Source organism: Caretta caretta, chromosome 9, assembly GCF_965140235.1.
Source record: "Caretta caretta isolate rCarCar2 chromosome 9, rCarCar1.hap1, whole genome shotgun sequence".
NCBI lineage: Eukaryota > Metazoa > Chordata > Testudines > Cheloniidae > Caretta > Caretta caretta.
In genome coordinates, this window is record NC_134214.1 from 75,009,835 (window position 1) to 75,035,604 (window position 25,770).

Below are 25,770 nucleotides of genomic sequence, written 5' to 3' on the forward strand. Positions count from 1 at the left end.
GCATTCAAAGGGTATCCACAGAAAGAAAAGGGTGTGCATATGCACTGCATGTAATCCAAATGAGGTGCTGGTGATTTGGGGGTGGCACTTTCCCCTCTGAGTCAGTGCTGAATCAGTATCTGAATGTGGTGTTAGAAGTTACTATATTGTATCAAAGTCCTGACTACTTGTGGTCATTAACGAGCCCTTAAAATCTTTCACAAGAGTACCAGTATCGTGACCAAATTCCAGCTTTAGTCCAACTCCTTGTCAATCCCTGGCCTGAAGTGGTGTTCGCTGTTGCTGTTGCTGTGTGTTGCTAAATAGCTGCCATGTTTCACTTAGAGGTGGCTGCATTTTATCAATGAGGGGAGGACTTCCCATATGAGAACACTTCCCACAGAGGGAGTAGGAAGTGCTGCAAAGTTGTGTGTGTGTGTGTGTGTGTTTCCAATGCTACCTTGGTTTTTGTGATGGTGGAAGGAATGAGATTGCTCCCCCTCACCCCTGAATTCTCAGTATGGCTCTTACAGACAGCGCAAGACAACACCTTGGATTTCCCCTCTCCAGCTTTTCTGAATGGCAGAAGGAAGGTGGCATTCAGTTGCATCATTAATCAAGCCACAGCAGCAGGATGAGGGGAGACGGGGGGCCTGGAGATGTGCCGAGAAAACACCCAGCATGGGGAAGATCAGTGATGCCTAAGGTCATCCCAGTAATCTGCAAGGTTGTCTTGTAGGGGAAGATATGGTTCAGTATTACTAACCCTGGAGCTGCACATCTGTTCTCCTCTTCCGTGTCTCATAAAGCATGAAAGAAAGGATTTAGTGCACGTAGCATATTATATAAAAAAATCACATAAATAAAGTCTAAGCACAAATAATAACTAGTATTAAAAGCAAAATACTCCAGATAAAAATTACAGGAGGAAATTCAATGCGACAGTCTCAAAAATGCTTTGGTTGAAAGGAAACTCGGAGGGCTTGTCCACACAAACATTTAGTTCACAACAAACTGGAGTTTCAGAGTAACAGCCATGTTAGTCTGTATTTGCAAAAAGAAAAGGAGTACTTGTGGCACCTTAGAGACTAACCAATTTATTTGAGCATAAGCTTTCGTGAGATACAGCTCACTTCATCGGATGCATACTGTGGAAAGTGTAGAAGATCTTTTTATACACACAAAGCATGAAAAAATACCTCGCCCCACCCCACTCTCCTGCTGGTAATAGCTTATCTAAAGTGATCACTCTCCTTACAATGTGTATGATAATCAAGTTGGGCCATTTCCAGCACAAATCCAGGGTTTAACAAGAACGTCTAAGGAGGGGGGCGTAGGAAAAAGCAAGGGGAAATAGGTTACCTTGCATAATGACTTAGCCACTCCCAGTCTCTATTCAAGCCTAAGTTAATTGTATCCAATTTGCAAATTAATTCCAATTCAACAGTTTCTCGCTGGAGTCTGGATTTGAAGTTTTTTTGTTGTAATATCGCAACTTTCATGTCTGTAATCGCGTGACCAGAGAGATTGAAGTGTTCTCCGACTGGTTTATGAATGTTATAATTCTTGACATCTGATTTGTATCCATTTATTCTTTTACGTAGAGACTGTCCAGTCTGACCAATGTACATGGCAGAGGGGCATTGCTGGCACATGATGGCATATATCACATTGGTGGATGTGCAGGTGAATGAGCCTCTGACAGTGTGGCTGATGTTATTAGGCCCTGTGATGGTGTCCCCTGAATAGATATGTGGGCACAGTTGGCAACGGGCTTTGTTGCAAGGATAGGTTCCTGGGTTAGTGGTTCTGTTGTGTGGTATGTGGTTGCTGGTGAGTATTTGCTTCAGGTTGGGGGCTGTCTGTAGGCAAGGACTGGCCTGTCTCCCAAGATTTGTGAGAGTGTTGGGTCATCCTTCAGGATAGGTTGTAGATCCTTAATAATGCGTTGGAGGGGTTTTAGTTGGGGGCTGAAGGTGACGGCTAGTGGCGTTCTGTTATTTTTTTTGTTAGGCCTGTCCTGTAGTAGGTGACTTCTGGGAACTCTTCCGGCTCTATCAATCTGTTTCTTCACTTCTGCAGGTGGGTATTGTAGTTGTAAGAATGCTTGATAGAGATCTTGTAGGTGTTTGTCTCTGTCTGAGGGGTTGGAGCAAATGCGATTGTATCACAGAGCTTGGCTGTAGATGATGGATCGTGTGGTGTGGTCAGGGTGAAAGCTGGAGGCATGAGGTAGGAATAGCGGTCAGTAGGTTTCCAGTATAGGGTTAGTCTCTAAGGTGCCACAAGTACTCCTTTTCTTTTAACAAACTGGAGTGTGACTCTATCCTGCACTAGGCTCTCACGAACTAACTGTCCATGTGGACCCCGTTGATATGCATTTACAGTTTGTTAGTGCACTTTGCTCTACCCTTCTTTGAAATGAGAATAGATTGAATTTAGTTCTTTAGCCAAGACCCAGATAATGTTGGATTACAGGTTAGTTATGTATTTGCATCTTTGAGAATGATGGATTTTGCCAGCTAATTTGTTTGTGGCTAGTAAGATATTTGTCAAATAGACATTTAACTATTGAATACTTATAAAGAAGGAGTTTGAAAGGAACTCAAACTAATGATGTCTTTCTACAAGTAAGATAATGATAACATTCACCTTCATGGCCGAAATATTCCATGGGAATACTGACTGCGTTATTAATTTTAAAAGGCGATGTTTGGACTTAAATCAGTACATGCATCAGTAAGTGATTCAACTAAGCTTCAGCTAGCATACAGCTCAGAGCACCAAAGCATTACTCATGTGTGCATTACCATTTTCATTTCTACTGCAGCAATAGATCATTTCCCTCCTTCCCTCCCCCTCCCACCTGAATGCTAAGAATACTGCTGCAAAACATACTTAGAAAACCCTAGAGGCTCATGGCAAGGTTTGGGCAACTGCTCATTTAAATACAAACATTAAATAAGGATAAAGAAGAAAGATTCTTTTAAACCAGGTACTGTACTGTATACATTCTCAGAAGGAATAAACAGACCTTTCCATGTAATTAGCCCACATTTTGCTTATCACAATTTGGAATGTAGAAACTGTAGAATCAATAGACACTAGCCCAAAAGATAGTAACCTCTTCACTTTAACCTTAGACTTTCTCATATTTATCAAAGAAAAATCAAGTGTGAGGATAGGGCCGGAGAGCGTGATCATTAAAACGAAGACTGTGTAGGTGTATGTATTTGTGACTCATTATTCACTAGGGGCTAGGTTCTGAGCTCCTTACTCAATTTTTACTATGTCCCTGCTCAAGCTTGTTCCCGCTGACTTTACTGGGAGTTGTGCCTGAGAATGGATTGAGTAACCACCTTAGAATTAAGTGCTGGAAATCTCTGTCAGTAGTTTCTAAAGTTAGATGTGGAATCTTAAACGGAATGGGCCACATCCTCAAATGGTGTAAATCAGTGCAGCTCCACTGAAGTAAATGGAACTGTGCCAATGTATACCAGCTGATGCTCTGGACTGATATCTTCATACAAAATTACAGTAATAGTCATTTTTAGAAGACCACGATATGTTCATAAACATGTATTTTGTAGCTGTAGTACATATTTATGTATCTGAAAGCTGTTGAATATTTTATTTTTCAGGCTGCTGCCTGTCAGGCTGTGATGCAGGCAGGAGCCAGGTTGCAGAAAGAGGTTACAATGTAGGCAAGTCCTTTCTGAGTAATAATCTTGACGTGACACACAAGAGTCACCAGGTGTAGTGAGAAACTTAACTCGAAAACAGCCGTAATGGACACGGACCCTCTGCATTAGGAAAGAGTTGCTTCATGCTCTTGGCCTGATTCCTTTGTGTTTCATTCTGACCTCAGAATCCCGCGACTAGATTGCACCATCAATTTAGATTACAGTGTTTGTCATGCACCATGTTGCTAGTGGAAATACTGGTGTGACTTTCAATGACCTGGTTCAGTCAATATTAGTGCCTTGCTGCTGAGTAATACACATATGGGCTAGTTGAAAATGTGCGGGAGGTTGTTTTTTGACAATTGCTTTGCAGCGTCCTGTGATCTAAGGATGCGGAGGATTTATAGGATTTAGTTGAAGGCTTTGTGTTTCTGTGGAATGAGTCCATGCAGATCCACAGGAACTGGAAAAAAATTGCTCAGCTTAATGATTCAGTAAGCATTCTGCCTCAAAAAGTTGTTGATTGGTAGTATTTTGTTACCTTTATGTGACACCTGGCTATGAAGAGGAATAGAGACAATAGTGAGGTGGCAATTTTATACAATTAGTAATTCAGTAGAGCTTTTTAACCCCGTACAAGAATACACACTGTATTTCCATGCTAGAGAATTATTCCCAAAGCTAAACTATCTCTTCGGTGTATGCATGGATGGAGGATTGGGCCAGATAACTCATCATAGAATGTCCTGCTTCATATGATTTGTTAATGCCCTGAATCTGCAAAGATCTACGCACACTTGTAATCCTATTGATTTCAGTGGGATGAGTTGCATGGATACAGTTAAGCATGTTCGTATTTTTTTGCAGGTTTGGGGCTTAATTTTTAACCTTCTGTTTGTTTTGCTGTGGGAAGAAATGTATTCTCTTTTGCTGTTGGAGGTCTTAAATGTCTTTGATAACTACTCTCTCCCTTTTTCCAAAAAAATTGCAAGAGTGGCCAAGTTAAGGTTCTCTGAATGATTAAAATATCAATTCATAACGTCAGACAGTCAGTAACAGAGAGAGAGAGAGATTAGAGAGAGATATGCAGGTATCCTGGTATAGTGTCTCTGCTTCTTCCAATACTTCAGGAAATAAAGACACATTTCTGAGATCACTGTCTGTCCTTTGCAGGATTTAGGAATGCACCTGTCAGCTAGAGGAGAGCGAACATACCCGTGGGTCAGGCTCTCAAGTGGATTTCACTGAATATGAGCATCTATTAGGTTAGGCAGACCTACAGGGTGGAGACAGCAGGAAATGCCTGGCATTTAATGTGGGGTTTTATTAACCAAAGCTTTGAGGGTCATCATTAAAAAGGGAGGCAGCTCTTTCATTGTTAAAGTCTGCTGGTTTTAAAAAGCTTCATAATATGTGGATCTCACAAATGTGGTTTATGGCAAATGAGAAAATGTTGTAAAGACGTAGGAATATCCACAAGTACATCCTTTTGCATCTTAGCATTCGGCTGCCCTGTGATTACAATCTTTTATTAAAGTGCTAGAGGAAACAAGATAATGAAATGAACTGTGAAGCATTTTCTGGTGCTTCTCTGTATGGAAGACTCTGTTTAAAAATAAATTACAATTGTAATTGTGGCTTTAGATTTGTCCTGAAGAAGCACAGTGTGACTGAGATAAACGGTTCTGACTTTGCTGATGGTATTCCACTATCAGACAGCTTTTACAAGACTGAACAGTTAGCTCTTGAAGAACAGTAGGCTAAGTGAAACAGAATGAAGTAACAAGCAATTGTATGACGTGTTAGGTATTTAGTGGATCTGTTCTCCAGTTAATACATGTGTGCAGGGCTGGCCTTACCATGAGGCGAACTGAGGCGGCCACCTCAGGTACCAGACTGTGGGGGGGGCGCCACTAGGACCCAGAGTGTGGAAAATTGTGTCTGCGGCTGGTGCATATGTATTCTCTCTGCTCTAGTTGCACAGAGATGGTGGAGTGCTGTGCTGGAGGAAGGAGGGCACAAGAGACATAACAGGCAGGCAGGAGAAAAGGTGAGAGGGAATAACAGAAAGCAGCAGGAGCTGCAGGGAGAGAGAGTCTTCCAGTCTAATGTTCCAGCCACATTGGGTTCTACAGGAACAAAGGTCTGGAAAAATCTGGCTAGAAATCTGGCATGCCATGAGAAGGCAGCAAATCACCAGAGAGCATTCCATAGGTGGAAAGAGCTTGAGATGAGACTACGGTTAAAGGCCACCATAGATGATCAGCATCAAGAGAAGATTGCATCAGAGTAATTTTTCATTTCATTTTCACTTTGGTCTCTTCTTTGCAGAACTGATGAAAAACTCTTCAGACTCTGAAGGTTTTCTGCAAAGACAAAACTCCTTGAGGAACTCATACGTGAAGCCCTTTTTGTGGATAATTGTCCTTCTCTCAGTTATAGTGAAAGTGACCTACAGCTTAGCCTTGAGAGGTTCCCAGAGGCAACTAAACAGTTTGGTCTTACTTTCAGCCTGGAAAAAAGAGAAGTCCTCTTCCAACCAGCCCCATTAATCACTGCCACTGAATAAAACATCACCATCAGTAGTATAAAATTAAAGAATGTCAATCACTTTATATAACTTGACAGTACTCAAGTGATGGTTCCCTAGATCGAGAAATATCAAACAGAATATGAAAGGCAAGCCAGACTTTTGGAAGACTTCACCATAGGATACTTAACCAGCATACTATTAAACTGTCAACAAAACTGATGATATACAATGCAGCAGTGATAACATCCTTTTTATATGGGTCTGAAACATGGAAAGTTTATTGCAGACACATTAATCAACTTGAAAAATTTCACCTGAGCTATCTTCACTCTATTCTGAAGGTCCAATGGGAAGACAAAATGTTAAACACTAACATCCCTGAAAAAGCAAAAACAACCAGCATCAAGGCAATGATTATCAAAGCTCAGCTTAGATGGACGGGTCATGTTATCAGAATGGGTGATGACAGATTCCCAAGAAAAGTCTTCTATGGTGAGCTGAAATTTGAAAAATGCAGGAAGGGTGGTCAATGTAAATACTTCAAAGACACCCTTGAGCAGAATTTCAACTCATGTGGCATAAATATTGATAACTTCAGAGACACAGCCAAGGACAGACCTCAATGGAGAGCAGCTCTCGATAAAGGTTGTAAACACTTTGGGAGAGACAGACGCAAAAGACTGATTTTAAAAAAAAGGGTCAAGCATCATGCCAAGTCTTTAGTGGGAGCCTACACGTTACTATGAGACATCTGTTTGTGATCTGGATCCTCGCAGATCAGACTATACAGCCACAAGAGATGCTGTGACATCATCGGCTATGATGGACAGCCATACTCAAGTCCTGTATGTTTGATGTGTAAAAATTCATATTCAGAAAAAAGTGAAAAGAAGCTGGGATGATTAATCTGTTATCAGTCATGACTAAGATGAAGAGAGATATTTTAGCAAGACACTTGTTCTGAAATAGAAACCTTCCAAACAAAAAATGTCAAACACATGAGATTTAATTACATTCTTGATAGCAATGACTTACATCATGATCCTACCCCACGAATGCTATGAGGAGTTTTGCCATTGATTTCAGTGGAAACAGGATCATGCCCTTAGGTCCTGATTCAAGAAAGCACTTAAGCATGCCCTTAACTTTAAGCATATGCTTAAGTTTTATTGGCTCTAGTAGGACATAAGCACATGCATAAAGTTAAGCATGTGCCTAAATGCTTTCCTGATTAGGGATACTTTACTGAATTGTGGCCCTAAGGAAGATTCTTGGCACTACTAGCAATTAAGAAGTCAGAACTTGAAGAAAGGATTGAATGACCATAAACTGATGATCTCACTGAGAAGAAAGCTGATTTAAGGAAGAAACTTGATGTGTATTCCAGATAAAGAACTGATGAATCAAGGTGTGGCCAAATTTGGACAGAAGAGAAGTCAAGGTGGTCTGAAAGTAATCTTGATAGTGAAGAAGAAATAGTAATTGATTCAAGTTATGGTGATACATGAAAGCTATGTAATAATATTGGATGGGAGAGATAAGTTGCCTTCTGTTTCTCAAGGAGTGGGAGTTCTCCCAGTCTAAAGTAAGTACTCTAATAATTATCTGAAAAAAGACAAGTGCATCAATTAAAACACTCTCTTGAAAGAAGCTAATTTAGGTTTTTTAAAAATTGTTTCTGTGGCAAGTATGATTTGATCTCACTTTTTCAGCTGTCTGTCTTTCTGTTTTACCTGTAGGTATGTGTATATTTTTGTTTAATGTTCCAGAGCTTCTTATAAAAATAGTAGTTGTTAAGGGTTTACATATCTTTGTCTTTTAAAAGAGAGATCACATAAGAACTTGTTTTTTTCATCATGATAAACTTTTCTCCTACTGAGAGCAATTCTTAAGCACCAAGAACATTTTCCTGCTTAATATTCTGAAAGGGCATTTAGTAATGAACCCTTCATATCTAATAAAGGGCTAAATAGCTGTTCAGTACCTATTATTCTTTGAGATGTGTTGCATGTGACTGTTTGACTTTAGGTGTCCATGCTCCAGAGATGGAGAACTTTTTCCCATACAGGTACCTGTTGGGCGACACACGTGCCCTCTGCACACTCATGCCACCAGCTGAGACTATAAATGGGTGGAGACACTTTGATCCCCGTCAGTTCCTTCACACTGGAAGCCAGTATTTTAAGTTACTCCAATCAGAGGTGTGCACAGTGGGGAGCAAGCAGGGGCATGCCCCCCCATCAATGTGGGCACAGAACTCCTCTGAGGCAGGGAGACTGAGCTCCTCTGAGCCCAGGGCTGCTGGTGGAGAAGGGGAAAGCCATGCCCACCAGAGGACGGGGAGAGAGCCAGCTTGTTCAGCCATGAAGGACACAGAAAATGCCCCTCCGAAAGCAGCCAAATTTTTATTCCTGTGCACTCCCCTGACTCCAATATAGAGGAAAAAGTGGGTGAGTCATGGAATGGACATGTGCAACACATCTCGAAGAACAGTTACTGAGCAGGTATGTATCAGTTTTTGCCTCATCGAGTGCTTGCACATGTCCATTCCACTTTAGGTGACTCACAAGTGGTCCCATATGGAGACGGTATTTGAGTCTGTTTAAACAAGGACTGAGGCATTACTCTTCCAAACTTAGCATCATCCCTAGTGGCCTGGGAGGTTGCATAATGAGTGCTGAATGGATGAACCAAAGACCAGGTGGAAGCCCTGCAAATGTCAGAAATGGGAACATGATCCAGGAAAGCTGCTGAAGGTGCTTGAGCCCCTGTACGATGTGCTAAAACTCTCTGGGGTAGAGGATCTTTAGCAACATCATAGAACAAACAAATCCAGGAGGAGATCCAGGAAGGTATCATCTGACAGGTAACAGGCTTTCCCTTCATTCTATCAGCAGAAAAGACAAATAGTTGAGGGGATGATCAAATGCCTTAGTCCTGTCCAGGTATAATGGTGATGCACAGTGGATGTCCAAAATATTTTTTCCTCATCTTTGTGAGAATGAGGTGTTGTAGAAAAGGTTGGCAAGTATATAAACGGAGTCATATGAAAATTGGAAATTACCTTAGTAAGACATTTGGAGTGCAGGCACAAGTCAACTTTGTCCATGTAAGAACTCTATATGAGGGGAGTGTAACGGGGTTGGCTGCCACCTTGGGGCTAGGGGTCACTCTGCAGCAGTTTCCCTCTTCAAGGCCCCTTAATAACTCATTCTGTCCAAAGGTAATTACAACATTTCCCTCATGGGTCCAGTTTATTCAGTCCTTACACACTGGCCCTCCAGGCCCCAACCCCAGTTCAGTGTCTTTTTCCCCTTAGGTAGGGAGTCATGAGCCCTTCTTTGCAGAAATGGAGTCCCAGTTCAAAGTCTCTCTCTCTGCTCCCTCTCCTCCCAAGTTGCGGGTAAATACTGGACCAGAAAAAGAGTGAGAATGGCTCTGTTGCTTGGTGGTTAGGGCACCCACCTGGAGGTTGGAGTCCCATGGTGTGGTGCCCCTGCTCCAATCACTTTTTCATTATTTATCCACAGTGGAACAGTTTCAACAGGGGAGACTGGGGAAGCCTCATATCTGACTATCCTGTAGCTCAGTGGTTAGAGCCCTGTCCCTGAGAGGTGGGAGAGCCCTGTTCAAATCCTTTCTTCCCCATTAACCACTTGAACCGTGGTCTCCCACATCCTAGGGGAGTGCTTTAAACAGTGGGCTAAAAGTTATAAGGTGGGTAGTAGCATCACAGGGAACTGATTTGATACATCCTGCTGGCTACTGTGGGAAAGCTTTATTGAAGAAGAGACTCAACAGAGTCTTGCAGATGTTCTAAAGTCAGTCAGATTCTGGATTAGCTTTATTTCCTCTGGAAAGTCATTCCACAGTTGAAGCCTCTTCAACTGAGAAGCCTTTTTCTTCTGATTTTCCCATGTTTCATCCTCAACTTTGTCAGATGCATTTTCCCAGGAGAGGGCAGTTGTCTTGGTATGAAGCTGCATCTTCCTACTTGATGGCTTTGTAGATTAGGACCAAGACCTTGACCTTGCACTGGCAGCAGACTGGCAGCCAGTGGAGAAATCAGAGCACAAGGGTGATATATTCACAGTACCTGAATCATTCTGCACAAACTGCAGCCTCTACATTGCTTCCACTTTAAGACCCGAAGATAGTAAGCTGCTGTAATCAGTTCTTGAGGTAACAAATGCATGGCTCCGAGAATGGGTGACAGTTCCTAGCAAGATGCAATGGAAGAAGATATTGTTTTCCCTGGCGTTACCTGCTAGTCTAAGCTTAGTGAGGAGTCAAACAGGACCTTGAGGCTTCACATCACTTTGAATTACTTAAAAACCAATTTTAGTTGAACTAGTGCAACTTTTGTATATGAACAAGGACTCAGGAAGATAACTGCATAAATGTTACATCCATTTATACTCAGTTTATGGTTAGAAGGTTGGGGTTTTTTTTTTGGTTTTTCTTTGCAATTGTAAGAGCTTGAAACTTACTTTAAAAAAAATCATGGGGTTTGCAGAATCTAAATCTTTCAAGTGGGCCAGATGCAGCCTACATACTGGATGTTTAACACCGGTGATGCTGGTGCAGGACTTTTGAATCTTTAATTAAGACCTAAACTAATATCTTCCAAATTGTAGTCAGTAGCCTGGCTGTTGGTTACTCACAGCAACATTCTGCACATGTAATCAAATCTCATTGTCCAGCAATAAGTGCAAATGACTGCCAAATATAATATTTTAAAACAGTACCTTGCAACTGCAAAGATACAATCCACTATACTTGTTCTGTTTCAGAGAGATATGGGCTCCCATTTCAGTCTTATGAGATAAGATATTTTTCTAAAGAGACAAGTCTGTAATAAACCATTATAGTCAAAAGGCAGGATGATCTCTTTAGCAGACAACAAAAGTTAAGTAAAGCCATATTTGTCATTATTCCATTTCATAGCGTAACATCACACCATCACATAAACTGCCCTGAAGGTTAATGGGACAACAGAGATATTTTTAGGAAAAAGATCAATTCCTCAAATATACTTATTAAGTACTATGTACACTCATGTAAGAACACCAGGAAGGTTTGATTCTGTGCTGTTGCACTGCAGCAAAACTTCCAGTGAATCCAATGAGAGTTTGCCTGTATAATGACTGTAGGATGGGCCCTTGATTTATTATAGCAGGAGTGGTAGCATAAGCTTCTATAGTCTAACGCTGTTGTCATTTGCTTATAACTTCTATATATTTTCATGTTTCAGGTTGTTAAATTTTTCAGGCTTTTACCATTTTTCATGGACTTTGGCCTCATTATCAACTGTCCCTGTACAGGGCCATCTTTAGACATATGCAGCATACCTGACCGAGTAGGACACCCGAAAATTTGGGGCACCCCTGGATCTTAGTGTCCACCCATCCCACTCTTCCTATCCCTGTTCTGACCCTTCCTGCAGGCTCCCATAGCTAGCTTACTCCAGAGTGGATCTAGTTACTTAAAAGTGAAAAAGCCTTCCACCCTGCCAGACCTATTAACACAACATTAAAACTGTTAAAGAGCCATTCAAGTGGCAATGAAGCCATTTAACAGGCATTTGCCAACCCCCAGGTGTATACTGTCAGTTTCTGAATTTACTGACAAAAACAGTTATGCATTACTGTAATATTTACTCAGAACATGTTAGTCTACAGGATCTTAGTTTAAAAATTGCTTTAAAATATTTCATTAGGATGTTGCTGAAAATGACAAAGTCGCATCTCTAAAAAATCCTTGAAGAGAGCCCTTAAAGGGACTACACCCCTTTCCTGCCGGATAGCTGGACAAACCAGTTTCCCTTTCTTAACTTCTGACTATCTGATGAACTAGTTTTAAGACAACCCTCTAGCAAAATCAGTACCTTTGTAAGATATAAAATCCTTTGTTATGCCTAAAATCTTTGGAAACATATTTTTTAAAGTTGGTGAAATTTCATAAACATGTCTATTGTTATGGAGATCACACAAAGTAAACTGGTGTTCCCTTTTTCTAAAAGCAATGAACATTGTTATGAACACACTAAACCTCTGTGACTGATTAATTTAAAATAATGTCTTTGTTTCAGTGAGTTAAATATGTAGTAATCTGGAATGATTACTTTCTGAAGGCTTAAGAGTACATTTAAAATATAAAATCAGCTTAGAAATACTGATTAAGAAAACGTAAAACAGAGAAGAGCTGCATCATGTATTCCATAATATTTAATTTTGTTTTTAGCAGGACAGCTGACTTGCCCTTATTACAAAGTTTTTGCAAATAAATCTCTGACAAACTTCAGGGTATATCAAAAAACCCGCAACTGACATTTTTTATTCCCAAATGTAGTGCTTTTAATTAGGTACCTTCTGCGTGTCCAGTCTTCACCTTCTGGCATGCAGTGGAAAACATGCTCCATTTTCTTTAGAAAGAAATTGCAGAAGAGTGTTTTTTTCAAATGTCATTTGCTTCATTTGGGTTCAGGGATTTGGCTGGAAGAGGGTGATCAGGGAGTGGGAGGGAAGAGAGGAGGGAGACAGTGGGGAGAGGACAGGGCCTGGGCAGAGTGAGTGCAGGGCCTGGGGAGGAGCAGGAGTGGAGTATGGGTGGGGCCACAGGCAGAAGAGGTGGGCTGGGGAGCTAGCCTCCCCAAGCGGCAGCTTCACCCACCACCCATGACAGCAGGTAACAGCAGGTTGGCTCCCGCACACCCAGCGCGCGCTGCAGTGTCTTTAGGCAGGGGCCGTATTCACAGAGCCGAATGAGCTGGTGCCGCACATTCTGCATGAGGGAGAGGGTACGGGGGTCTCTGCAGAGAACTGTGACTCTCCGCCGCCTTGAGATAGGCCGGGCAGCTCAGTCCTTTGCTGCCTTGTTCCACCCCCGACCTGGGCTGCGAGCCTGGGCTGCCATCAGGCATAGGGGCACCAGTTTAATAATGCTGCTTAGGGCCCCATAAATCCTAAGGACGGCCCTGTTCCTGTATGGGAGATCAGTCTACATGTGTGAGGAAGTCTTTCTTTCTCTAGACAAGTTTTGTGTCCTTCAGAACTCCTATTTCACCGAGTTCTGTTTCCCGGCCCAGTCCTTAGCCAGACTGTTCTCTGGCTTTTTGTGGCCTAATTTAATTCCCAGGGCACAATTTCATCTGCTGTCAGGCTTTCCTTTTCCAGCATGGATATCTCTCAAGCACACTCTGCTGCTCCCATCAATCCAGGAATCCCTGGCATGGAGGAACTCCCAATGAATATTGCCTCTGCTTCTCAGATAGGGAAGCCTCCAGGTTTTTAATATTGCATTAAAACAGTTTTTGTCATTTAATTTCCTAGGTGGTGTTTTTAAATAGAAAAAATAGGAAAAGAAAATCTTTGATCTATGGGGCATGTATAGCTTGCAAGATCCCTAATCTGGAAATATTGGGCTTGCGGATTTAATATGAACTGACAATTCTGTCATCAAAACTTGTAGTCCCCAAGAGCGCATGTAGGGCACAACCTGGAGAGATGATGAGAGCTCTCACCTTCCTCTGAGAAGGTGCCTAGCACCTTAAAGGGTCAGGCCCTTAACCTCTTGCACAATATTCAAGACAAGTTTCAAGCTTCAGCCTTCAGACATTTTTGCTGTAGTCTTATTTTTAAAAAGTGTGGTTGGAATTATTTTAAAATGGGGAAAAATGTATTTTTTTCACTGTCTTCTGACTAAAAAATGGTGGCAGCTATTTTGCTCTCAAACTTTCCTCCAAAAGGTCTGAGCATGTGAAATTAGGGATTGAAATGGTAAATGCTTTGCAACTGGCATCTGATACTATATATAGGATCAAATTCTCTGTTGGTGAAACTCCATTGACTTCAGTGGATTTACACCAGTGAAGAATTTGGCCCATAGTGAGTTTTCTAGTAGTATTTGTAAAATACATATTTTTTTACTTAAAAATGCAATTGTGTTACATTGGGTAGAGGATTTAACATTTCAAATTAGTTTTACATTAACTCCATCTAATTAGGATTGCCTGTTTCTAAGTAACACTCCTTTGGAGCAGAATAATGCAGGAGGCAAAACATAGTTGTACACAATAAGCTCTTCCAGTGATTAAAAGAGACCTGCCAGACCAAGTGTCAGGTATGATAGAGTTCTCTTTCTATAAGGGTTCCATAGTTAGTTAATTTTTTTCAGGCAGCTTGATTCTTATCCTTGAAAACAAGATCAGATTATTTATCTAGGCTAATGAACATTTCTAAATTGGGAATGGAAAACAGATAAATCTGATGCATCACATGTAAAGGGGCAGATTGTGTTTTTCCATGAGTTTTAACAATATAACTACAAAAATTAGGAAAGATTGATATGAGAAAGTATTAATCATCTTAAAAACAAAAATGAGGCAAGAGTTCTATTAGGGTCATTTCACTCATGGCAAATCCATGTTAACCAGAACTGTGCATTAAATCAATTCTTGCTCTTATCATGTGAACATGACTTTCCTTACCATGTGTGGAAAGGGATGACGCATGCAATAAACTGATTTACAAAACCAGCAGAACAGTTTCATAGCATGGTTTATACCACATTTATGTAAATATATGTATTTTTAAATATGGTCCTTACTTATGCTCTTTTAGTATGTGTACAGACAAGATCCAATAATGGAATATGGTACTTTTAACCTCTAGTTCACTAGTTCAGGTCCAACCCAGGTTGGTAGTGTACAAAAGTCATTACCAACTAATGGCTCTTTGGTGGCTTAGGCCTGGTCTACATGCAGGTTTTGTACTTATAACTCAGTTAGGAGCGTGATTTTTTTTTTTTTACTGAAATAGATACAATGGCGCAACTCAAAGTGTGGATGGATTAACACCAGTATAAATGTGCCTTAACCTGTATAGCTTATTCCTCTTCCCATACAGGAATAAACTAGACCCTATAAGCACATTTTATCCTGTATAACTGCATCCATAGACTTGGAGTGGGGATGGGGTTGTACTATACCTCTACAGTTAAAGTGATACATCTTTTGTAGGTAGACAAGGCAGACGAAATGAGATGACAGACTCAATTGTAAATGTGTCCATATCACAAAAACTATCTTCACAATTGGTACTAATTGACATTTGCAAGTATGTTGAGTTCCCACCCTGCTCTGAACAGGGTCTACACACAACTAGTTGACATTTATTCTCTTCCTGGGGTTTGGCTTTATTGATAAATCACAGAATTACAAACACTTCAGCCTAGGTGTTCTTCTTGTCAAACATTGCTGTTTTAAGGGTTTCCTTGCGGAGATCTCTCTGACCTACAGCCCAGTTCCTTTTACCCAAATTGCCACTCCTGCTTCCCTTATTATCCAGGGTGGAGTTAATGAGCTGTACCTGCCGCAGTCAGCATTTTCCTGGAGGATTCTAACACCTGCTGATGGGGTGGGGAAGCAGAAGAACCTGTCCATATGGTACAGTGCCCTTATTTGTAGTTTTTTTAGAGAAGCCAATAATTGAATGGATATGGAGACTGTATATATCTTTTGAAATAGGCTAACTGGAATTAAGTTTGAGACACATAACAGAAGATATGATGTGCATGGTCACTCTTTGTGTTGTACCTGTCTAAGAACTTGGTTATTGACATATGACCACAGTTTGAGGTCTATAAAGGGAACAACAGAGCTGTTTGAGTTGGTGTAGGAAAAGTTGAAAAAAAGTTCAATGCAGGCTGTAGAACCTTATTTTTATTTCTTTCCTCAAAGGATGTTGGGAATACAGAAACAGTGAATAAGCAAATTATACCGAAAATGTATTTGACTTTGCCACCTGGACTTCACTAAGACATGCAATGCATACCAGTCATTTCAAAGCTACCAGCTTCTAAATATTTTAAATTACATGTTAGCTTTAAATCTTTGTCTAAAACAGTTAATCACAGAACTGTAGCTGACAGAAAATATCAGTTAAAATTTTGATGCTGACATGAGACAACATGTTTTTATTTCAACTATAACAGATGGCATTTACACTCCAAACTAAGGCTCCATTATGCACAAATGTTAACATGGGAACATAGGAATTGCACACTAGATCAAACCCGTGGTCTATCTGGTCCTGCATTCCATCCCCAACCATGAACCCCGAAGCATGAGGTTTAATGTTTCTTCCTCACTTTGTTAGCATTAATGGTTATAACTCTGGGTATTTTTAATATCCATATAAAAATCCAATATCTTTTTGGATCTTGCCAGGTTTTTGGCTTTAATGACATCCCATAACAATGAGTTCCACAACTTAATTATGCATTGAGTGAAAAAAGTATTTCCTTTTATTGGTTTTGACTTTACCACCTTTACATTTCATTGAATAGCCTCTTGTTCTTTTGTTATGAAACAGGGAAAAGCAAAGCTCCTGATCTCTATTCCATTCATTCTTTATATATACCATGTGCTCTCTTATTCATCTCCTTTCTAAGGAAACAATCCAGATTTTTTCAATCTGTCTTCATTTGAAAGTTTTCCCATACCCCTAATCCTTTTACATTGCTCTTCTCCGAACCCCCTGTAATTCTGAAATGTTATATGCCGTTGACTATGTGTCTGTAACCCGTCACCCTTTTGGGAAGTAGGAACTGCCTCAACAACCTTCAAAATAAGTGACTGGAATGCAGGAGGAAAGGGCAGGCTTTGCTGAGGGCTGAAGTGTCAACAGCAAAAAAAGTCACTTCTCACTTCCATCCCTTTTGATTTAAATTAATAGCTGCCCAGTGGTACTTCTTTGCCTACATATTTAACCACACAGAAGAGGTCTGGTCCTTTGGCTTTCTGCTGATGCACATCAACAACATTAATAAAGCCTGTGTGCAAACAGAGGCGTAGGAGTAAGGAGCAGCCAGGGTGTGAACTAAAGGCACAAAAACTTGGCTGCATCTCCTGGTTGCATTTGTCATTAGAATCTGTGAAATTCATTTCCTGTCCTGTCACCTGATCACTCTAAAACCTGAATATCCGTCTTGCAAGCCAACAATGATTTTTTTTAGGTGTGAGAGACCTGAGTAGCCTCTTATGTAACAGAAGCAGTTACATATTTTGAATCAAAACTAGTTGCCCATAAATATTCAAACACTGTGTATAGTATGTTCATTTTGGACCTAAATATTTTGCAAGTGAACTACATTTTATAGGGGGTGGGAGGGAGGAGGAATGTTCCTGCACGCATATGGTTTGTTTCAGGCCAAAACATTTTTTTCGATGACTGAGTTGTAAGCCTTTAAAAACAGGTTTACAATGGAAGTGCTCACAGGCTAACTGGATCTTGTTATAATGTCATACTCACAATATCCAATTCTCTTTTGTAGTCACACAGCTCAGTTATAATGCATCATGGCTAGTTCTGTGAGACATGCTGCTCTTCCAAACATATTCAGGGAATACAGCACCACAACATCCTCTTGTGTGCACTTAGTAAAAAGAAATATGCAAGGCTGAGTAGTTCTGAACCATGTGGTGTGCCAGCTTGCTCCCTGTCCTGCCAATTGTATAAAAATTATTTGGCAATCAAGAACTGTCTCTTGTTGAAAGGGTGCTTGCTAGCTTTATGTGATGTTCCTTTGTGAAAGTTCATGCACAGGGCCGTACTTAGGCATACGCAGCATATGCGACTGCGTAGGGCACCTGAAAATTTGGGGCACCATTCCCCTCGCTGACTGCTGCTGGAATCCTCTCTTCTCTGGCCCCTCCCCTGCGCTGGGCCAGGCTTCTGCCGGCTCCCAACCCTGCCCCCTCCCTCCCCCACTCCCCAACACACTGGCTCTGTCTCACACACACACACCTGTATTATTGTTGTTGTTATTACTGCTTGGTACTTCCTGTCAAAATGCTCGTGATGAGCCAGGAGTGGCTAGGGACTGCAGGAGGGCCGTGGGCTCTGGCAAGATGCAGCCCCCATGTTACAGTGCGAAGCCTGCCTTGAGCCATTGCCGCAGTGTTTGCGGTGTACGAAGCTTGAAGCTCGGTGTGTGTCAGCAATGGGGAGGTTCCGGGAGTCCATGGGCGGGGGTGGTGGCTGTGCCCCTTCAACACACTGGGGTCAGTGGCACCAGCTGGGGACCGCCTTCAGTGGAGCATCGGGGCACCAGTTTAATAATACTGTGTAGGGCCCAGAAATCCTAAGGATGGCCCTGGTCATGCAGCATGTTTAAATAAGTCTAAAATGTTCTCAGAATAGTTTTCTGTCTTGGGTAATAATTTCCAAACAAACATTTTTAACCACGTTCCAAGAACCACAACTTTTTTTCCTTCTAAGATCAAAGAATGATGTAGGGAAAAAAAATAAAAAACCTACCCTTTCACTCAGAGAATCTCAGACATCTTTTTATCTGGCAAACGGCAAACTAACTACAGTGCCAAACTCCTTCAGAATCGGAAACAATGCAATGTTCCTCCTAATTACATACTTGGAAACAGAGGAATAAATCTCTTGGTGCTTGTAACCAAGGTGAAATACATGATCCCTTCCTTTCTCATGCATACATGTACATGCTTTTATGCTGTTTCTGGCTCTAAAAGGTTGTAAGACCCCAACAGGGTCTTAGTTTGATCTTGCAGCTTCTGGACCTGAGTATATATTCCCATCCTCCCATTTAGTGAATTTCACAAGTTAATCACTGGCTTATTTTTTTGCTTATACAGAAGGTGTTCACTGCAAATATGAAATGATATCTGTAAACCAGTTTAGCACTGGTAACTGAACGACCTCTTCTCATGAACTACTGCCGCTGCTCTGTAGGTGTCTTATCATGTGTTATACAGGAGGTCAGACTAGAAGATCACAATAGTCCCTCCTGGCCTTGGACTCTATGAAACTAATCATCAGTTACTACCTGAGGAATTCAAAGTGCCCATAGTTACAATATTGTGTGTATGCAATTTAACTTCACTGCAGGATCAGGGCTTAAGCCCGATTCCACAAGGTAAGCACATCCCTGACTTTCATTGTGTGAATAACCTCATTGACTTTGATGGCACTACTCCCCTTGGCTTTAAAGATACGATGCCCATCCCCAGCAGCCCCCGGGGCTGCATTGGCACTTGCAGCACCTCTCTGCAACAGGGCCAAATCCTGCAGTCCTCACTCAGGTTTCAGAGTAGCAGTCATGTTAGTCTGTATCCGCAAAAAGGAGGACTGGTGGCACCTTAGAGACTAACCAATTTGTTTGAGCATAAGCTTTCTTGAGCTACAGCTCACTTCATTGTATGCATCTGATGAAGTGAGCTGTAGCTCACAAAAGCTTATGCTCAAATAAATTGGTTAGTCTCTAAGGTGCTACAAGTACTCCTTTTCTTTTCACCTTACCTGATCACTCTCGTTACAGTGTGTATGGTAACGCCCATTGTTTCATGTTCTTTATGTATATAAATCTCCCCACTGTATTTTCCACTGAATGCATCCGATGAAGTGAGCTGTAGCTCACGAAAGCTTATGCTCAAATAAATTGGTTAGTCTCTAAGGTGCCACAAGTCCTCTTCTTTTAGTCCTCACTCCGTTTTCCCCAGGCAAAACAGGGGGACCAGATAGCAAGTATGAAATATCAGGGCACTTTTTTTCTTCTCTTGCAGGGGAGTAGAGGGAGGTATCCTTGCCTATATAACTCCAAACCCCTAACGCAGGGGACGGTCCCGATAATAGCCGGAGGTCTGGCCCCCCTAACTCCCACGGACTGCAATAAGCAGCAGTACCCGCGATAAGGCAGGATCACACCCCACCCCGTGCGGGGTCGCCTCTGGCCCCGGTGTCCGTTTGACCCCCTGGGGCTCTGGGCTGCCACCGCCAGCGAGAGGCAGTCAGCACGGACCGTGCAGTGGGGACCCCGCCCCAGGGCGGGTGCAGGCAGCATCCTCCGGGGCACGGCTGCTGGCCTGGAGCGGGCCCCCCCGCCACCCACTCACTTTGCAGCGAGGCGACGCTCGCGGGCGGAGGAGGGGGAAGGGCGCCCCCAGCGCAACGGCTAGGCTCCGAATGCTCAGCCGGCTGAGGACGTTACAAAGGACGTGCATCACACCCACGCCATGGCTTACGTCATCCCCCGCCTCCCCCACACCGCCCGCTCCACGTGCGCCTCCCATCCCCCCCTCCCCGTGCCGGGGATTCTCCAGTCCGGCCTGACGTCATTCCCATGCTGCATCGGTGCCGCCCCCTCCCCGGCCGCCATGTTGGGGGAGGGGGCGCGGTGCGGGCAGAGCGGAGCCGCCCCCGCCGGGCAGCAGCAGTAGCAGAGCCAGTTCCTGCGCCGCCGCCGCGCTCTATGGGCCGGCGGAGGGGACCCGCCGGCTCGGCAGCGCGCTGCCCTTGAGGCCGCAGAAGCAGTAGCCGCCGCCGCGGAGCCGGGACATGAGCAGCGGCTGCGAGCGGCGGCGGCTCCCCGGCTAGCGGGCGCGGGGACATGGTGCCGTTCGCCCCTCTGGAGGACGCGGAGGAGCCGGAGCCCTGCCACAAAATGGAGCTGTGCATGAGTGGCGGCGAGGTCAGTGCGGGGCTCGGCCGGGGGCGGGCGCCGCGCAGCAGGAATGGGGGCGCCCGGCGGGCACCTGCTGTCTCCGCCCCACTCCCACGCTTGGGTCTGGCTGCTGGGGCAGCGGGCCGGAGAGCGTAAAGCTTGGAGCCCCCGGAGACACTCAGCCCTTCCTTGCCTCTCATCTGCTGATCTGCCGCCGGGAGCCTACCTGACCCCCACCCTGAGACTGTCAGTCCGTATCAGCCCCCCCACCCTGCGTCTGTCAGACCTCACCGGCCCCCCGATCCCGTGCTTGAGAGAGCCCACCTACCCCCCGTCCCGGTCCTGTCCCCTAGAGAGCTCACTTTCCCCCCACCAAGAGACTGTCCGCTCCCGTCTGCTTCCCCTGAGAGCCTCCCTGCCCTTCACTTCGAGATCCTGCTCTCCCTAGCCCAAGTCTGGCAACCCCCCAGCCCAAGTCTAGCAGTCCTTCCCCAGAATTCCTCTGCACGCTCTTCCTCCTCTAGTTCCCCTCAGAGCCCGTGTGTGTCTCCACCCTTGAATCCTGCTGCCCCCAACTGCCACCTCTGGAGAGCCTGCTCATGCTTCACCCGGATGCTCTCCCAAAGAGCCCATGTGCCCCTTTCCCCTAGATCCTGCTGCCATCCCCTGAGAACCCACCTGCCCCATCCTGATCTTGCTTTTCCCAGCTCCTGTTCCCCTAGATGTGGCTGTGACTCTCCTGAGAGCTCTGCTGTTCCTCACCCTTATTTTCCTGGCCCCCAAGAGACCACTTGCCCTTCACCCCAATTCTGCTGCCTGAAACAACCCAGCTAGGTCCCTCCTGTTACTCCAATCCTGCTGCCTCCAGCCACCCCCCCCCCCCCAGTGCCTACTATTCTTCATCTTCCTGCTGCCCCCAGTCAGACTGAATAGATCCTGCATACTCCTCATCCTGGCCATCCTTAGCCACCCCTAGATCCCAGCTACACAGTGAATTTGACCTCATATTTTGAGAGCCTACTCATCCTAAATTGCCCCTTCAGGCATCACCTGAACTGTGCATTCCTGAGGTTTCAAAGTGCCCATTAACCTGTCCATCCCAAAGAACTTGAGACTTCCCCCGACTCATCCCCTCAACTATTCCCCTGAGGCACCAGTCACTTCCTAAACCACCACCTTGAACTGTTCCCATCCCCTTCAGTTAGCTGCCACCTCCTTACACCCAGAGCCCTGTTTCTAGGCTCAGCAGGAGCTGACAGACCTCTTCTCTCATGGATTTATGCTACCTGTAACACGTGCAAAGTTATAGCAGTGTCAGCTTCTCTTTGGATGAATTAGTGGTCATTGAGTGTGAGATGTTAATTTGATGTGGTGCTTAGTTCTGTGTGTGTTTAACTTAACAATTGCCAAGCTATTAGGTTGTGGTGAAGAAAATGCTGTTTGGTATTGGACTTCCTATAAACAATCCTGGTAATTTAAACACTCTTGCTGCTGTTATAGTTTTGTTAGACATTTATTTGGGTTTTTCTGATTGCAAAATTTTACCAATTAGCCTGTATTTTTGTGCTTGCATACAGAGGCTACTACCACATTTCTCGTTAAATAAACATAGAATACCTGCCAATTAGTGATTTATAGGGAGAAGTCTGAGATGAAGCAAAGGTTTGGGAACTTAGCAGTCGCAGAGTAAAATCAAAAGCTCTTGCTAGAGGAGTTTAAATAGTGCTTAAGCCTTACAGTTTCCTTACTTCCTCTTAAACAGAGACCTAGGCAGAAGTGGAGCACCAAATGCGATTTAGCTGCACTGTGTAATTTTTATATATGTATTTAGTACTGTATTTATCTAGTAGTAACAGTTCAGTATTATTATTTTATGCACTTAAATGTAGAAATCAGAAGTGCACTGGAACCTGGGATTCCAGAGTTGTCAGGTAAGACAGTTGAACTGAATGATCACACGTATGTGTCTGAGGGATTGATTTACATGTTACACATATGGAAGATGTTTTCTAAGTAAAAGCTTCTAAAAACAGGTCTCACTCACTTCCTGTGGTACATTGGGCTGTACTTAGTGAGACAGTGCGTGCCTTGGATATTAAAGGTTTGGAGGGAATGAACTGTTCGTTATGAATTCATACAACTGTCTTAGATTTTTGGACGCACTGTAATTCCAGAACAGAAATTAGTATGCATGATGTTAAAACCAAATTGTGTTTGCCTAACAGTCTTTATTTTATATTCTCCTTTTACGTTTTAAATGCACAAAGGACATTTCCTTGCAGCTGCATTTTCATAAACTAAAAATGCAAATATTTACCATTTTGCAATATACTATTTTGTATTAATTGGATCACACACAGACAGTAGCATTTTTTGAGTTCCTTTTAGAAAGTCCCTGTCCACTCAGTAACTGGATTTAAACTGTAGTTTATTTTGAGTTAAATCTTTTTTATATTGGTGGGGTTTGATCCTCTACGTAAATGTGTAGAATTAACCTTAATTTGTAGTGCATCATGCCACTTCATGTTTTTGATTTGGAGGGTCTAAAGTGACCATGGACTCTGTGGAGTTGCAAGGAGTTAATAGTGGTAGTTTTTCAATAACTTAGATTTTGCAGGGCAGGTCATTTACTCTAGTATCAGTGCTCCAGTCTGTTGGGTTAAATAGTTTAAGGTGACCATTCAGAAATTATCTTTGAGGATACGCTTGTTGGCTAAATTTATCCCATGTTTTAAGGTAGATAAATACATTTCCAGTGAAATGGCACTTATTTTTTGAACTGACAATTGAGGAGGGAAAATAAAATATTTATTATGGGAAGTACTGTTGTTTTAAGGCATAAAACCAACTTCTAAGGAGTTAGAAATAAGTTTTCCCTGTGGATAATTTATTCAGAGTTGCCCAGTTCAGTTTTTCTGCACTTATCCTCTCAAGCATCAGAGGCACTGGACTAAATGGACTCTGGTCTTATTTGGTGTGGTAATTCTTATGTTCCTGTGACAAAAATAAGAAGTCACTTAGTAATCACTGACACTGTTTCCTATAAACTGTCCTCTTCTAAATGAGTGAGTTAAGGATGTTAAGGATCTCTGTCAAGTAGTTTACGCTTCATATGTACGGCGAATGAAATATATTTTTACAACAGTCTGTATACACAAATGTTTTCATGTTATTAAATAGATGAAAACTAAGTTTTTGCTTATAAATATCTATGCAGTAATAACAGTATATTACATGGGAACTAGAAAGTGAAAGTGACCAGGACACTATTTAAAGTGACATGTTGGCCATGTCTTTTTTTTTAATAGTTCTACAAATGTAATCTGTCTCCCAAGATGAGAACATGAATGGAACTTTGAGAATTTGGCTTTGATCCTACAGTTGGATTTGTTTAGCCAAATCCGCATTGGAAATACTGGAGCTTCATGTGAGTGCAAGGATCTGCTTGTCCAGATACAATTGCAGAGTCAGAGCCAGATTCTCAGTTTGGTTCATGCCTTCCTCATTTGACTTTTTGGTTCACTTGAATTATGTCTTATCCATTCATTTCAGTTGGCTCTACAGCCAATTTAGGAGCAATCTGAAGGAGAGGTTGTGCCCTGTATTTGTTTCTTTATGATGTATAAAATACCTGAAAGGTGGTATGACAGAGCTCTTTATATGTACATTGTGAGCTTTTTAAAGCTCTTATTGAAAGGGACTTGGTGTCAAATCTTTACCAAAACAAAAAGAAACTACTTTTTATCTACCTGGGTGTTCAGGAGCTTTACTTAAATGTGGAACAACATGTTAAATAAAAATAACTTACTCTTTCCTATCGAGTTTCACATATGTTTTCTTTGATGTACTGCTTTATTTGTCCATTGACTCTCCCTTGGAAACAGTTATCAAGGATTGAAATTACGTTAAACAAAAAAGTGGACATTTTTGTGAGGGGAGAGGTAGGACATCTTTCTAATCTTATTTATACACATTAAAGAAAGAAATAGGGCATAACTTCTTTTTCAGGTCACCTTTACAGTGTCTGTAGAATCTATGGCCACTTTGACTTTAAAGATAAGTCAAGTGAATTTCATCATTACTCATACCAAAAGATGCTTCTATTTTTGAAGGTTAATTAAACCTGTAGGATGTGTTTCATTGTGCTTTTGTGTGTTTCCATAGAGAAATAGTGTAAGATAATACTAGGAAATCTATTTCACTCTGCGTTTCTAGTTATCTTGTAAAGCATCATTAACAAATGTTTGACTTTCTCATATTGGAACAGACTAAGGCAAGTTTTGATTAAAATAATTCATTCAACAAAACCAGAAATCCTGTTGAGTATGAACCCCTCTGATTAAGGGCTCATACCAAAACATACTTGGGTTATAAAGTTCCTGTAAGATTGGCAAGTAGTTAAAAGCATCTTCTAGTCTGCAAACATGGTTGTTGTTAAAAGTGGAAAACTTACTGCATTGTCTATTAGGTCAGGCAGTTTAAGCAAAATGAACATTGTACTTATGCCCACAGATGTATTTAGAACGTCAAAGCTAATTGTAAAGAGAACAGTTTTATGTACAAATGCAAGAAGGCCTGCATATACCTACCAAAAGCTGTAACTCTCCAAGAAGTTGTGTGGGGTTGGGTCTTTTAGATGTGAAGTGTTTTTGAATAATTAGGTTATATTGAACAATTCACTGATTCTAGAGAAGCTAGCCAGATACACACAGAAGACAAGCAAATTCTGGCACTACTAAGAAACATAAGTAAACTTGTTTGTTTACAACATATATTCAGTTTTCAAGGTCAATCTTTAAAAATGTCATTAAAATTAATAATTTACTTGTACTAATATTGCATTTTTGTGTTTTGATACTATTTCAGCATTCTTGCACTACTTTAGCATTTTCTTTTGAAGAGAGTAAGGGGGAATTGAAAATTTCTCTCTGTTTGGAAACATCACATGAATTAAGAAATGCAAAGAGCTACTTAAATTGGGTATTAATCAACCGTTAATCAACTAAAGGTGGTAATATGCAAAATTAGAATTAGTGTTAGCTTCAAAATCCTATGTCTTTTAATTGAGTTTATTACATCTGTCAGTCTCTTCAGTTAGCATCT

The 25,770-nt window shown here is 42.2% G+C and overlaps 1 protein-coding gene and 1 long non-coding RNA gene across 4 annotated transcripts in view; one reads left to right on the forward strand and one right to left on the reverse strand.

Moving 5' to 3' along the window:
• Positions 1-25,770, reverse strand: part of LOC125643212 (uncharacterized) — a 42,037-nt gene that overhangs the window by 12,558 nt on the left and 3,709 nt on the right. The gene's annotated exons all lie outside the window — the stretch shown is intronic.
• RPS6KA6 (ribosomal protein S6 kinase A6) overlaps positions 20,338-25,770 on the forward strand; it is a 79,616-nt gene continuing 74,183 nt past the window's right edge. For both annotated transcript variants that reach the window (XM_048863682.2, XM_048863683.2), the window contains exon 1: positions 20,338-20,694. In XM_048863682.2, the coding sequence (XP_048719639.1) occupies positions 20,614-20,694 (81 nt within the window). In that variant the 5' untranslated portion in view covers positions 20,338-20,613. The remainder of the gene's footprint in view (positions 20,695-25,770) is intronic.